Below are 15,451 nucleotides of genomic sequence, written 5' to 3'. Positions count from 1 at the left end.
TGCTGAACATTGTCTTCTCCAGAGGAGCCAGCTCAGTAAAGATCAACATTTTAGTTGGGGAATGGTGCAGCTTTGGGGAAAAATAGATACAAAAACATTGAGCAAAACAGCTAAGTAGTATTTGCTCAATGATGTTCCTCTGACTAATTGACAGTGAAGTCTGAGTACTTAATCAGGGGACTTATGATCTTGCTTAAAATACTTTTGAAAGTCATTTAGATACAATTCGAAGTCATTTTCAGATACATGCTATAATTAAGACTTACCAAACATTCTACTGAGCAATGGAATGTATATGAGTGGGGAGCTAAGTAATTCTATGAGAAAAGGAAACAGAAAATTATTGTCAAATTCCCTTCAGGAACTTAGGTAAAATATGGAGCAAAATGCTAAGAGCTGCTGTTGTCAGTCAGATTGTTACCAGTCTTTGCATCTTAGAAGCCATTTCTCCCTTGGAGTATGACTTTCTAACTCCAACTAGGAAACAAGATGAAAAGAGAATCCTATCCCAGCTGTTGCCTGTGGGATTTCATTTCTCTTTGGATATGCTGTTCTCACAACAAGTTGGTAGAAAAAATGGTCTAACTAGTTCAGCTAACTATTAGGGAAGTGTTTAAAGCAATGATGTGCAGGTTTTCATGTTTTAGCCACAAGTGCAGCACATGGGAAGATTTGACTACTGAGCAAGAAGGAAATAATTCAGCTAAGCATCTCCAGGTACATTTTACATTTACAAATTGTAGACATTTTGTTTTGATTTTCTAGTGGTAATTTTTTTTTCTACCTACAAGTAGACTAGCAAGATACTGGCCTGTGATTCCAGTGACAAACTGTGGTCCATTGAATTCCCTGCTATGGATTCTGTCCATGTGGAGAATTCACTGGAGAACTGCCTCATACTTCTGTTTGCTATGTGTGTGTGTGGCACTCCGGAGATCACTCAACTGACAGGGAGCATTTAGGTAGGATTTTATCTAAATTTAAGAGTGATAGGAAGTCAGTGATTGCATTTCTGTAGCAGCACTACTTGCTAAAGAGCAACCTCTGCTTTCCCAGGGGAGGCAGGGAAGTGCAGTCAGCATCACACAAAAGATGTGAGCTCATGTAAAAATGTGTGAAAACTCTTCTTACCCATCTGCATTTCTAGGTTAACTTGAGAGAGCATTTAAAATTTGAATAGCTAAATACCATTATTAATGTATACTGAGTGAAAAAAAGAATCAGAAATTGATTGGAAGTCTCTTAAAATGAGGCCCAGCAGGACAGTGCTGCGAAGTTGGGTTGCAACTTATTTTCAAAATACTTTCCTAATTTATTGATGAGGAAATACATTTTCCCTCAAGCATAGATAGATTATTTTGCAGAGACCCAAATGTACAGAGTTCTTTTAAGGTACCACAAGTGATAAGCAGGTTGCAAGTAAGTGTTTTGAAAATTGCAAGGTAGCAAAAGTATTCCTTGAAAATGTTTGAGAGGTTTTCACTGTATATTGAAAACAGAAATAAATAAAATACTCAGGGCCATCAAAGTATAACTTTTCTGCTGGTGTGTATACCTGCATCCTAGCGTCTCTTTTTCAATAATGGTGAAACATTGCTTTGCTTTCAGTTGTCTCTTAAAAAATTACTTCATAGCTGGAATTAGTCACTCCAGGCATTTTCTTTGCTAGTGCTTCAAATCAGCATAAGAGCTAGAATATTAATGATGCCTGAGTGTTACTCATGATTCATGGCTTGATGAGCTGATCCTCACAAAGGCTTTCAAATGTCTGCCTTGTTTTTAAAGGATTGGAGAGAGGTTGCTGAGTGGTAGCAGGTTATTGTGCCTTCTGAACTGTGTTTGGCCAAAATTAGCAATTTTTTAATCTTTATTTTGTTTTGTTTCTTCCACCCTTACCATGTGTAGTAAGCACCAAACTCTTAGTCTTGAGATACCGATGGAACTGTGTGAGAATTAAGTCCTCTGTGGATTGATTATAATGATTGCACTAGACTGCAGAGTTTGGACTTTAAAGATTGCTGGTCATAGTAAAGGCAGCTTTAAAATGTTAGAAAAAAAAAAGGAAAAAAAGAAAAGATATACAGCATATTTAAATTAATTAAATCCTTGTGGTGTTACAGTTTTTGCATTATTGCTTTATTTAGGTTTTTTATGTGTTTTTCCTTCCCCTGCCTTACTGAAATACTGCAACTCATTCCAAAGAGGAAGATGCTTAGAAATGGCTGTATGACCTGCTTGTATGGATATACTTGCTAAAGTCATGCCATGAGAAGGAGGGATGGATAAAACCTTCCCATTTTCTCTTTCTCCTCATTGAAGGACTTAATTTTTTTGCACTGTAATTATTGAGTGATTTGTCTCATCCAAAAAGAATTGCTTATCTTGAGAGTGCGTGAGATACCTTGTGGTAACAAAAGGGAGGCATAAAATCAGAACATTCCTTAGTACAAAAACTACTCTTCATTTCATTTGTAAGAGATCCTTCAAGGTCCTCGGGAAAGGATCTCATAGACCTGTTCCTAATCTGTCCATATTTGGTGCTGTTAAGTACAGAATTTCTTCCTATACCTTTTGAGTTTTCATACAGTATCTGAAGTATTATTTTTATGATGAACTGTAATCAATATTATATGATGCATGTAAATTACATAACCACATCTTATAAAATTAAACAGTTAAAAAGTATTTTGTTAATTAATTATAATTACCCAGTAAACATACTGAGTATTTCCATCCATGGGGTAAACCACTAAACTTTCATTAAAACAAATACTAAGCATTACCATCGAGGTATGGATATTTGTTTGTGACACCAAGAGCAAAGTTTTGACCTGCTGTGTTGTCTGACCATGTTAACAGTTCTCTAAATTCTCTGTGGTGTTCAGCTGTGCCTAACCTATAAAATAGGGTTTCTTTCTGTGACGTGATGTTTATATTCAGGATGATCCAACCATCAGTTTTTGTTTATGCCCAGAAACCAACAGTCAATACTGATCTACCTTATCATAAACCCCCTTTTAATTAAATCCAGATCTACTATAGTTTTTTGTCCTTTTATTTATGGTGGAAATCCTCTTAGGCCATTCTGATACCATTCGATGATACCATTCTCTTGTGAGTATTTTCATTGTTCCATTTTCTTGTTTCTTTCATGACTTTTTCCCAGAGGAAAACGAATTAAATTCTTGCTCATCTGATTTATGAACAGCAGTATTATCTCTTCTAATTGAAAAAACTCGTGGCAATTTTGTGTTCCACTTGTTTTCTAAATTGATTCTTACACTGACAATGGGTAGATCAATATTTTAACTCCATGGTTATAATCACATCCTTAAATCAATATTTACAAAGCTCTTGGCAAGGAATAAACTGCTCCCTCAGTCTAGGTTGAGAGTAAAACAGTGCTCCAACATCCAGATCAGTGTTTTGGGAACACCAAACTAGTGTAAGATCTTTCCTATACTTACCCCTCAAGGTTAATTTTGTTTTACAAAATTACTCTAGATTTGAATTTTACATTATAAATAACAGTGTGATGCAGAGCTAACAATGAAGTCACTGCAGGCATTTTTAGGACAGTAAAAAGTTAGGGGGTTGATAAATTTCAAACATACTGGAATTTACCTTTTCTCTTTGCTGGTTTACAGCTAATTTTTATTTTTAGCTAGTTTGCAACTAATTGTAACTTATTTTTTTAGTAATATGAGGACCACAGACAGCAAATGTACATAATAATTTCCACAAGGATATTCAAATAAATTTTAATTAAGGCAAGTAAGAGTACTTGTATCAAAGTATGGAGGTATTATTACGTACTCTGAAGATTTTTTTTGTTGGCTTTATTAGTTGATGTGGTGACTCTAATGCCTGCTAGTTAAAAAATGGCATTATAATAAAGTAATATCTTGCACTTGATATTTAGTATTGCCTTTTATTCTGCAGGAGTTCATACTGTTTTATAAAGTATGTTTACACATTATCCTTTCACTGTCCACTAAAAAGCATTACCAAAAGTAGAGTTTGGTATGGGAAAAAAACCTATCCCTAAAACAGAATGCAAAGCATTTGAGGATAGCCAGAAAAAAAGTGTCTTCTCATACAATATATGCCCAGTTCCTTATTTAGAAAAAAATATTTGAAAGGTAATTTTGTAGGTAAAACCCCAGTGTTTGGGACTTAAACCTCAGTCCTTTGAGGAGCACATCCAACCTGAGTTCCCCTATTCCTGTGTTACTGCAGTAAGCACTAAGTCATTATTTCCCCTCTCCCATCAAGGTGAAAAGATTATGGTCAGCTCTTTGAAAATTACAGATAAAGGATAGTGTGTGTTGGTGCAGGCTTCTCATATGCAATCAGGTATTTCTGTTGGGTATTGATTTACTTGGGTCACAAAAAACTAGGAAAGAATGCCTAGGAGGGTGACCCTTGGGCATGCCTAGCATGCAGTGAGTGTTCCCAGACATGTGGCAAAGCATGACCTGTGCAGGAAGCCCCAGCCTGCAGCAAGCACGGCTGATGGGATGCTGGGAGAGGACAGTGCTCCAGACATGAGCTGTGCCTCAGTTTCCCTGTGCTGAACTGGAGGCGAGTTCACCCATGTGATGAAGCAAACTGCTCTCTTTGAACTTCATTTTGTGAGGTGAAATACCAACAAATTAAGACTAAAACCATCTGCAGATGACTGCATTTTTTGATGGATTTGGACTGCGGACCGTAATTCAGTACTTAATCTGCCTAAGCCTGTCAACACAGCAAGCTGAACCTCAACCAGCTACTGCACGTGTTCCTCCCCAGGAAGCCAAGGCTCTTGGCAGCTTCTTGTTTCTATATCATCAATCAACACAGCAGGCTTTAACCAGCCCATGCCTGTGACACCAGCTGTTGCAAAGCATTATTTTGGAAATGCATCGGTCATCCCACTGCAGTGTGATTGTTAGTGATTGCTATTTTTTTAAGGGCATTATTTTTAAATTTACTTTTGATACGTTGCAGCAAGCTCGCAAGTTATTTGAGTACATGCCGTATGCTATAGATGCTAATCATACCCAAAACCTCTGCATTTTCACAGCCCAAAATGAGTAGGCCAATTTAGACACTTAAAAACGACATGAGAATCCATGCATTTGCTTTTTGTGAAAAGCTTTTAACATTGTGTGAAATCAGAGCGTGGCTTCCCATTTGAAAAAGGCTAAAATTTCTCTGTGGAATAAAGCATTTGTCTTGTAGAGTACTTAGCACTGCTGCTACTTAAATAATATGATGTGTAATCTGAAGTTATCAATAAGCAGGAATTAATACATTTTTAAGCCATTTTGCATAAGAAATGAAAATACTGTGAAGTAATCAGTGTTAAAATATCAAATTCAATCCAGTTTTGAATCAGGATTAAAAATTAATGATGTAAATTAATGTTTACTTAAATGTGATGTCAGCTCACTTTCAGCACTGGTACTTTGTAATACAGGGACTTTTTTAGATACTAGTATTGTAGTGAGTGCATTATCATTTTCTAGGTTTAAAGAACATAATTCATGTAATCTTAAACAATTATTTCATGTTTTTATCAGTTACAGGAAGCTTTTACTTTCCCTACTAGCTGTAGGATTTTTACCAGCCTCCAGGTAGAGCACAACCCATTAACAACTATTGTGTGGTAGAGTGAAGTTTTTTACCTGTTTTCCCTCCATCCAGATACAAGAATATTCTGGCAGACAGTGTCAAAGACCTTTCTAAAATTAAGGTAAATGACATCTACTGCTCTCCTCTCATCTATAAATCCAGATATTGTATCAAAGAAGGCTATCAGGATGGTCAGACATGATTTATCCTAAATAAATCCATTAATTTTCTGTTCCCAAATACCCTTTTCTCCTTCATGTGCCCTGAAATATGCACCAAGGTGACTTGCTCCATGATTTTTCCAAGGACTAAAGTAAATATGACTTGCCTGTATTTCCCTATATTATTCTTCTGGCCTTTCTTGACAACATTTAATTTCCTTTGTCACCAGGGATCTCCCCCAAATTCCATGACTTTTCAAAGACAATACAGAGTGGTGTTAGAAGGACATTGGTCAGTTCTCTTCAACGCTCTTGAATGCAGCCCTTCATGTTCTGTATGTCCTTATAGTTTGAGTTGTCTCAAATAATCCCCGATTCAATCTTCATCTCCTGATGGAAATTCTTCTTGTTGAGGTCTCTCACTGATACCAGGGACTGGGAGGCTGACTGAGGCAAAGGCAGCACTGGATACCTCAGCCTTTGCTGAGTGTACTAAATCCCACACCCCATCCAGTAGCAGGCTCACTTTCCTTCTTCAGCCTTTTGTTATCAGTGTGGTTGTAAAAGCTTTTCCTTTTGCCTGTAGCATCCCTTAAATGTCTCTGTTTAGTAGAATTTTGCCTTTCCTGAGACCATCCAGACTTGTCCATGTGATGTTTCTAAATTTCTTTTGTAGTATGTCCTCACTTAAATCTCTATATGTTTTTTCTTAGTACACAGCTCTGTCATGAGTTCCCTCATTAAGCAAACTGGTCTGGTAGGCTTTCTTGTTTGGAAATTCTGTAAATTAATATGTTCCTGCTGGTGGAAGCTGTAGCACATATAAACAATCCCTCATTCCCCCAAAACATGGGTTAGAGACTCAGTTTTTTCAGGTTATTCAGAACACATTCTCCTTGTTATGTCATTTCTTTTCATACTTGGTGAGAGGAGGGAGAGCTAACTTATTCTGTTACTTAATATATTGTTTAGTCCTTAGATGGTGATTAGGGAAAATAATTTACCTGACATGATTGCTAGAATTTATACCACCCTGATGGATTCTATTATAACAAAAGGATTCCAAAAGAAGAGATACTTTTTGTCGTCTTAATCATCTGTTTCTTCAATTATCTTTATTAAAGAAATGTAAAATTTTATTATGAAATAGGAAAAGAAGATTGAAGGATAAAGATAAGTAATTTTTACTATTCCTAAAGGTGTCTTTGGCAATGTTTCTCCTTCATATTTATGTATTTAGTATATTGGCTTGAGATTAAAGCTAAGTATATTCAATTTCATCTTCACCACATTATTTCTCACTTTATGTAGTAATCAAAAGGTATATAATGAAAATTTTATTTTCAAGGGTAATGGAAAAACAAACTTTTTAATATAAAAATTTTAATACAAAATTATTTAAGTTTATTATTGCTTTTGTTATGAGACAACAAACTAGCAGCCATGTATCCCTGCCTACTTACCTATGGGATAGCTTGATATACACAGTGCATCCAAGAGAAAGATTGGGGAATATGAAGTGATAATGGTGAATATTAGAAAATACAACTTTTTAGCATCATTTAGAAGCAGCATGGCCAGCTCTTCAAGGCTTAACCACTCCTCTCGACTCTTTTCTTCACCTCTGCTCTCTGTAGCAAAAACAGTCTTGTCCTTGGATAAGCAAACATTAATTTTTGCTTGTGCTGTTGGAAACCTTTCAGCTGTCTCAGAGCAGATTATTTTGAGAGACAGAGACAAAGAGGACAAAAGTTCAATTGTGGACTCATTTCTGGTGAGTCCATAGAACCAGAAGGAGAGTGACTGCCAGTGGGAAGTGTCAGTACTCTAATGGTCTAGGATCATCCATTTGGAGTTCAGTATTAATGAGTTTTGCTGCATGCTCTACATTCATTTGTTGAATCCAGCTGCGTGTTACCAGCCAGTTGCATTATTTCACTGAAGAATGTCTAAAAAGATTTGTATGATAAAGTATCAGCAGTGAAGCTCAAATGAATTTACTGCAGAGACAAATGAATAAATGAAATGCTTCAGATCTAACAGCCTAAAACAGGTGCCATTTGCGACCACATGGACTGTAGCTAACTAAATGGTCAAATACATTTACACCTACCTCACATGTGCTGTGCCAAGCACGTCTGCTTGCTGGTTTTATGAGATCACTTGGTACTGCAGCTCTAGACAAACTGCAATATCAAGGAGGTTCCTTGGCCTCTCACAGCCTGGTTTTCTTGGTGTGTCACCATGCAAGGGGGGTGCTTAGTGAAAATACATTAATTCTGGAGATCTGATGGGGGCAGACAGAACAGGATGAGGAGGCCAAGCAGTTCATTAATTACCACTTGGACATTTGGCTCGGAGAGGTAAGTCAGTCTGGGTGGTCCCGAGGAGAAGGGGAAGAATGGCCTCATAGCTGTGTCACTGCTGCTTCATCCCTGTCCCTGTGAAGCTAAACCTGCTCACACAGCCTCCTCCTGCATAGGATTGTTGTGGCACTGTATTCTGCTTAAAATAGGTGCAGGTTGTGGAAGCTGAAATCTGAACAGACTACACTGCCTGACTTTTGGGGTTGCGTAAAGCACAGACAACTTGAGGGGAGTGATTTTATTAGTGGAGCGTGGGGGGAATGCTGCCTTGAAACAGGTGTCTCATACCAGTGGTACGTGCCAGTCCTTTGCCCTGGTTGTAGGTATTTTAAGTAGCCTGGTAAGGAGACGGGACTCAATGCTGCTGATAAATCTTTGGTCTGATGTCATTCTTCATGTGTCTTTCTGCATCAGGAATAAAAATAATAAAAACCTTTTTGTGAACAGCTTTGTAGTCTTGGATGCAAAGTGCTGTAAAAACCGAATTTATTTACATGTCTGAGAAAAGTGGAGGGCTCTGGGGAAGGGATGAATCTGCCCACTGCCTGAGCAGGGCCCTGCTGTGTGTCGAGGCAGCGTCCTGTGTCACCTCTCCTTGTGAAGGATAAGGATATTGAAACCATCTTCTCCTGTGAGAGTCTGCTCTTTCCTACTATGACAGGACAAAGCAATCATAAACATGGTGGTGTAGTGTGAGGGCAAGTGATGTGAAGTACTTTATGTTTCTGTTCCTCATACGGTATGTTGCAGGAAGATAATGATGAAGGAGTTTCTCATTCCAAAGGGAATAAAGCCAAAACTAGATGATGTGTGTGGTTGTCCTATGTGCAAGCTGTCCCTCTTTTTCTCTTCAATGTGCAAGTAGAATTTGTCACCTCATAGTATGACTGCAATCTGTCTTCTGCTTTGTTCTTTTTCCTGTTTAGTTTTGGTTTTCTGATTGAGCATATTTAAAAGTATGCTTTTTAGGAAATTGGGTTAAGAAAATTACTTTCAGTGAAGACAATCTAAATAGCTTTTAAAAAAATTATCTTCTGTATGTATCTTACAGTCTTTTAATGTCTCAAAGAACAGCTGAAACAAACACCAACTAAAGCCCTACATTAATTATAATTTCTGGCAAAAAAAAAAAGTAAAATTCTAATTTGCAATTAGATAATACCAGGATCTTTATCTAAAATCCTTTTTTTAAAACTGCATCTATCAATATGTAAATTATTCACAAATGTTTTTAAGTTATTATTTGCATTGGTTTATCTGCAGATTGGTAACACTTTCTACTTGGTCTCACATTTCTTTGTACATATGTATCAAAACACAGTTCCACACTGTGGAACTCTCAGAGAAGGCATTATTTTTTATTAATTTTCATGAGCAACTTTTCATGGAAATACAAAATTTTGTTAGATTTTGACATTTATTTTTAAAAGGAGAATAGTTTTAATTGTGATGTAGAATTTGAAAGGATGGAAATATCTTGACTTGCCAGTTGTCCAGCCTTCATGTGTAAACTCTGTGTAGCCAAACTGGCTGAGCCTTCTGGGGCAGTCCATATCAGAGAAATGTTTTTCCATTTTCACAGGAGATAAAAGAAAAAAAACAACTTGGGCAATGTGGAGGGGAGTGTTGCAGAAAAGGAGGAGGGAGCTGGAAGAAAATATGAATGTGCTGCATTAAGGAAGGGGATCCAGGAAACACTGCAGTAGGGGGAAGGGAAGAAGAGGATGGCAGATTGAATGGCTGAGCACTACTGTGCTAAAGAAAGATGGAGAGAGCGCAGCCTGGGATATTAGAGTAGGAAGGGGAGGATTCAGGCTGGTATTTTTAATTGCTATTTTACCTACAAACAGAATTCTTTGCCAAACATTTAATTTAAGCAGTTTTAACTCCCATAAGGGACCCTTTCTCTGCCATATCATAGACATCTATCTGCTAAAAATACAGTCTTGCTTTGTGTTTAGGAAAGTTGTATGGATGTCAGACAGCCATCTTTATACATCAATATTGTAGTCTGCTATTCTGGTCCTGGAAAAGTGGTACAAATGGAGAGTAAATTTGGGGTGTGCTGGCTTCCTGCAGGACAGGGACTGCCTCAGCACTGTCTCTGCCTTTGAAGAGAACTGGTTGTATGTTACTTTATGAGACAATTATTTTGCTTTTCAACTGTGTGAAGTTACTACTCCCTAGTATTATCCAACTTTTTTGTACTTAAGAAGCTCCCAATCTTTTTGACTGTGCATATTTATAAAACCTGTTTCTAGGACAATTTACTTGGGCCATACTACTGATCTGGTAACGTATGTATTACTTCTTCTTTTTCAGATGAAACGTTAAAATACCACTGACCTATTTTTTTGTCAGAATTGTGTTTGAATACCTAGATAAAATCTGAAATCTGGTATTATCAGAAAAACAATTTCTTTTAATGATTTTAGTGAAGAGATATTAAACAGCTTTATTATTGATCAAAAGGAAAATATAGTAGAAATTATCATTATTATTAGCCTTTTAAATTTCAGAATTCGTTTCTGGCTTCCTAAAGATGCTTATAAATTAATTAAGTCCTACTAGAAATATGGAAAAAAAGGGCTTTTTAAGTGAGCTCTGTGATTAAAGTGTCCTGATGAAGTCATAATATGCTTTGCTTTTTTTGAACTATGTATGGGTAGGACCAAAGTTCTATTCAATCTTTACTTGGATCCATAGATCCCAATTAGAACTGTGCCCACCTTGCTCAAGGATTTAGCATGGTATATGCATTACTTCCTGATAGAAATAAAGTAGCTTAATATTTGATTACTGGAGGAAGTATTGGAATATGGTAATCACATATTTGACTTCATCTGCAGGTATAACGCACTTAGGTACGGTGGAGATGGCAAAACTGTTTTTCACCAGCGATCTCACTGGAATTACCTCTTAGCAAGCAAGTCTGGCGAGTGATATGCTGATTCTGTAACAAGGAGGAAAAATTGTAAAAAAAGCTACACTACAAAACAAAGAGAATAAAATTAAGTGTGTCTTTCCACTGTGGTGTTACGTCCCTTAAGAAAATCTAAACATTGTACTGTAGCATTCCTCCCCTCAAAAAGCATCAGGTGACACAAATGTGGGACTACATAGCTGAGGGAGGCTGGAGAAGCCATGAGTTGTAGTTTTTGAGATTAGACTGCAGTGTTTAAGGTAGAAGCAATATGATGCTACCTCTAGTTATCTCTGCAGAATGCTTTGCTCCTATGGCCCTCACTCTTTTATTCAAGTCTAAAGACAATTTAACTGTTGACCAAAAAAAGTGTCTTATTATTGATGTAGAACTTACTTCTTCAGCTGAGATTCCCAGAGCTTCCAAACCAGAAGGTTTCATGACTGCTGATAAAGGATCAGAATTTCTCCTTGACATTGTATTTTTGAAACCTACACATGGCTGGGAAAACTAGGCTCCCTACCTGTAGGAATGCCCCGTGTTTACTTCTGGAAAAAGGAGCTCTTTCTTAACTCTTGAATACATTCTTTGGTAGGTAATAAGCATGCATTGTATTTCTCTTGGCTTGTTAGGGAGTAAATAGGATACTAATTAAAACCTTGAAACACTTTTCCAAACTTCCTCCCACAGCAGTATCCAGATTCATACAAATTTGTATGACTCAGACAAACATTTGATGAGATTCAAACCAACACGCAGCATTTTGTTTTTCTGTAACTTGAAGCAATTACAAACTACAGTTGGATTTTTTCCAATTAAAAATATGAAACATAATCTCATTATTTTAATAAAGCAGAGTGTTTGAATCAAAACTATGAACTTTAAATTAATGAGTGCCTTCTAAACTCTGGACACATGTGAAACTGAAAGAGGTCTATTACAGAAGTTTAAAATCTATATTTAATGAATACACCCACTACATCTATTAAATTGGCAAGATAATAAGTGTGCAGCCCTCTCTTTTACTTCATAACAACACATTCAACATAGTCATTAGCTGAGAGTTTTACTAGACATTGCAAATACACTTCAGCTACACTTTTCAATTGCTTTTGGACTGTGTATGGCTGTGTAAGTATCACACTTGCCAGTCTGGTCTGAGTGCTCATCTTGTGTTGTGTGGGCATTTCCGGTGTCTACTTTTATGGCTTGAACTTTTACGGCTGCAAAAGTTACAATGGTGGGTATTTGGTTTTATTAACTTTGGCATAATTCCTTCCTCATTTCATTCAGCTTTCTCCTGGAAAATGCATAAACATGTGACATTTCCAGTCTTTAAATGTCATATCATGTAACAGAAGAAACTGTTTGGCATTGAGTAGGTCCATCCTAACAGTGGGATAAAAGAACTTGTCTTACCTATTTTTGAGTGCCAGGGTCTTTCTAAGGTTTGCACTTCTGTCTCTGCCCAAGCTTCCTTTGGCCAAATGGTGCCTTTAATATCTCTGTAGAATCCCAAAGTATTAATAAACTATAGTCATGTCAAGCAGGAAAAAGTTAATTGATTTTTTTTTGGCAGATCTGTGCATGATATGTTCCTTTCAAATCGGATGGGCTGGAGAATCCACCATCCCTCTGCAGACTTATACATTTTAGTCTTAGCTCTTTTTCATGTGAGAGCTCTGTAGTTACAAGTTTCATTAAGATGTATAGCAAACAGTTGCCAGGTAGCAGTGGACAACTGTTGTTCTGTAAGTGAATGTTGAGTGTATTTTCCAATGCAGTTTTCCCCAAGTTATTCTCAGTAGAGAACATCAACAGGAACATCATTTGAGATGTTGCTTTTCATAATCACAGTATATCAGAATTTGATGCAGCTGGTGCCATTCAGCCCACAGCAAAGATGCTCTGCAAATAGAAAGCACAACTTCATAGTTATACATTATAAAGCTAATAAACACCTTCTAGTTTTCATCCTCACATGTTATGTGGGAATCTCCTTCCTTCTTGTTCCATTTGTTTATGCCATAAACACTGTCTGAATAACATATGGTCAGTGAAATTGCTCTAAAGCCAAATATGCTTTTATTTTTGCTTAAGAGTTAAGAAGAGAGTTATGGAAGAACCAAAACATATTACATAGCATTTTTTGTGTGCTGGTGGCTCCTACACCTGTTTTCCCCTCCCCCTTTCTTCATGATTGCTTCTTTGTCTTGATGAGATGTGATGGAAGGGTGCAAACAGGCTGATGCTGTGGGTGTTTATGCTAATGTGTAATAGCTAGAAGGCAATATATTCATGGAAGGGGAAAAAAGACATTTCCACCACATACAGGGGTCATATAGAGGCTTTTGTAAGCTGTTTTCTAAGACAGGACTGAAAACATGACATGACAACTGGTGTATCTGAGTTAATACTAGGGTACCTTGCCAGCCAAAGCAGTTAAAACCAGAACTGGTCCAACATGATGGATTCTGTTCCGATAAATGTAGTTTCAGGAGGTGAGATTGGCCATGCTCAAAGGGCTTAGTGGACCTTGTGTTCAGACTCCACTTGGCAGGACCAAGTTCTCATTTAATTAACTAGGCAACTATTACAGTGACATTTTACAAATTAAATGCAATTGTACAAACCAAGGTTTTTCAAGTTCATAGGTAAAAGTCATTTAAATGACTGTCTGACTGTGAAGCCATCAACAGGCTTTGTTCATTTTCAATAATTTTATGTCATTTTTAGATTATTAGTTATATAAATTAATTGTAAGTAATGTATTTTTGCCCACTGTCTCCTGGGCAGCATGCAACAGCCCCTTCTACTCTTCCTCAGCTTTTATTCTTTCATTCTAAAAATCAGTGACAACAGAAAAAGTAAAACATCTTCATGCAATTTCATATCTTTCGTTTCTCTGTGATTTGCAGGCCAAGTCTATTTACCCTGTAAGTAAAAGAACACTTTAACTTGATGCTCTGCCAGCTCATGCAGAGATTCGGAATTGAAACTGAATCTCTCAGATGAGCACAAAGACGTGGGTTACTGACAAATACGTGCATTCATCTGTATAGTGCACACCACATGGAGCTGGAAAAATATTGAATGATAAAGCTTTGTAAAAAGCCTGAACCACTCAATTATGTGTTTGTTGCAGTTTTGTTTTTTGTGAGGATATTGACTCTGAAGCCACTGTTTCTCCTGTTGTTCTTTAGGTGCTGTAGCTGTTCTGATCCCTCGCCTAGACCTGGTGATTTCTTTCGTCGGAGCTGTCAGCAGCAGCACTCTGGGATTGATTCTGCCACCTCTGGTTGAAATCCTCACTTTCTACAAGGAAAACTTAAGTTTGTGGACAATATTCAAAGATGTTTTTATAGCTGTCATTGGATTTGTTGGATTTTTAACAGGGACATATGTGACGGTTGAAGAAATAATTTATCCTGCATCCACAGTTCTTGCTAATGCAACAGGGAGCTTTCCTGAAGATTTAAATGCTACAGACTTAGTGGTTGGGCTAAAGTAATTAACCAGGCACTGTGAACTATTTTGTTCCTTAACAAGAAATTCTTGACTCAGGACCTGCTTTCAACTACTGGTACTGTGTAGAGAGGTACAGTTTGTAAGAGATGTAGGATATACATGTGAAAATACATTATTTTTTAAAAAAGTAGTTATATATCTCTTCTGGAGTTTGAATGGAAAGTTACAAGATGTTGTTTATCAGAGCAATATTACTTTCATGCAAAAACATTCAACATCACACATGATAAGCAGTTTATTTTTGTACATTTTGGTTAACTCTTGCCCTGACCCATTTTTTATACAATTTCTTTATCATTGATTTCAACTATACAAAAGTATGAAATACTGTATTTTTTATTACCTGTTGCTAGAAGTCTGTAGACTACATATCTATATTTCTATTGGAACATATAATAATTATTTTTGCATTCTTATGTTCTGCCTTAAGTAGTACCTAACATGCCCTTTACGTATTTTTGCTTCTTTTGTCTATTTTGGAAGAAAAAATAGTAAGTACATAAGTTTGTAATTGGGTAGAAATTAGTTTTGTTTAGTAAAACCTGCGTGCTGAGACCCCATGTGCAATCCTGATTTTCAGGGTTCATATTTGACTTTCTGTCTTACGCTTCATAGACGACTTTCACTCCAAATGTTGAAACACTGTTTTTGGTCTTGTTTTCTAAAAACACTATTTATCATACTCATTCCTGTTATGAAGAAACAAACTTTTCTAAGGAATATTTTTAATCATAACATTTCCTCAAGAAATATGTTATGCCAGAACCTCTGCACTGTAGTAATACAAATTAAGATAGAAATGTATGTAATATTTTGCCTGCCTTCAGTATATTCCACAGAAATCTACCATGTGG

The 15,451-nt window shown here is 36.8% G+C and overlaps 1 protein-coding gene across 1 annotated transcript in view; it reads left to right on the top strand.

Annotated features, from left to right (window-relative positions):
* The window catches only part of SLC36A4 (solute carrier family 36 member 4), a gene marked incomplete at both ends in the record, with an annotated part of 84,898 nt that extends 70,318 nt beyond the window's left edge, over positions 1 to 14,580 (top strand). Inside the window, one exon of the mRNA XM_082278481.1 lies at positions 14,273 to 14,580. Within this exon, the coding sequence (XP_082134607.1) occupies positions 14,273 to 14,580 (308 nt within the window). The remainder of the gene's footprint in view (positions 1 to 14,272) is intronic.
* Between the last annotated feature and the right edge of the window lie 871 nt (positions 14,581 to 15,451).

The sequence above is a fragment of the Coloeus monedula genome (assembly GCF_965178545.1).
Source record: "Coloeus monedula genome assembly, chromosome: 3".
Lineage (NCBI taxonomy): Eukaryota > Metazoa > Chordata > Aves > Passeriformes > Corvidae > Coloeus > Coloeus monedula.
Note: the sequence above shows the minus strand (reverse complement) of the source record. Positions and strands in the feature narration are given on the sequence as shown.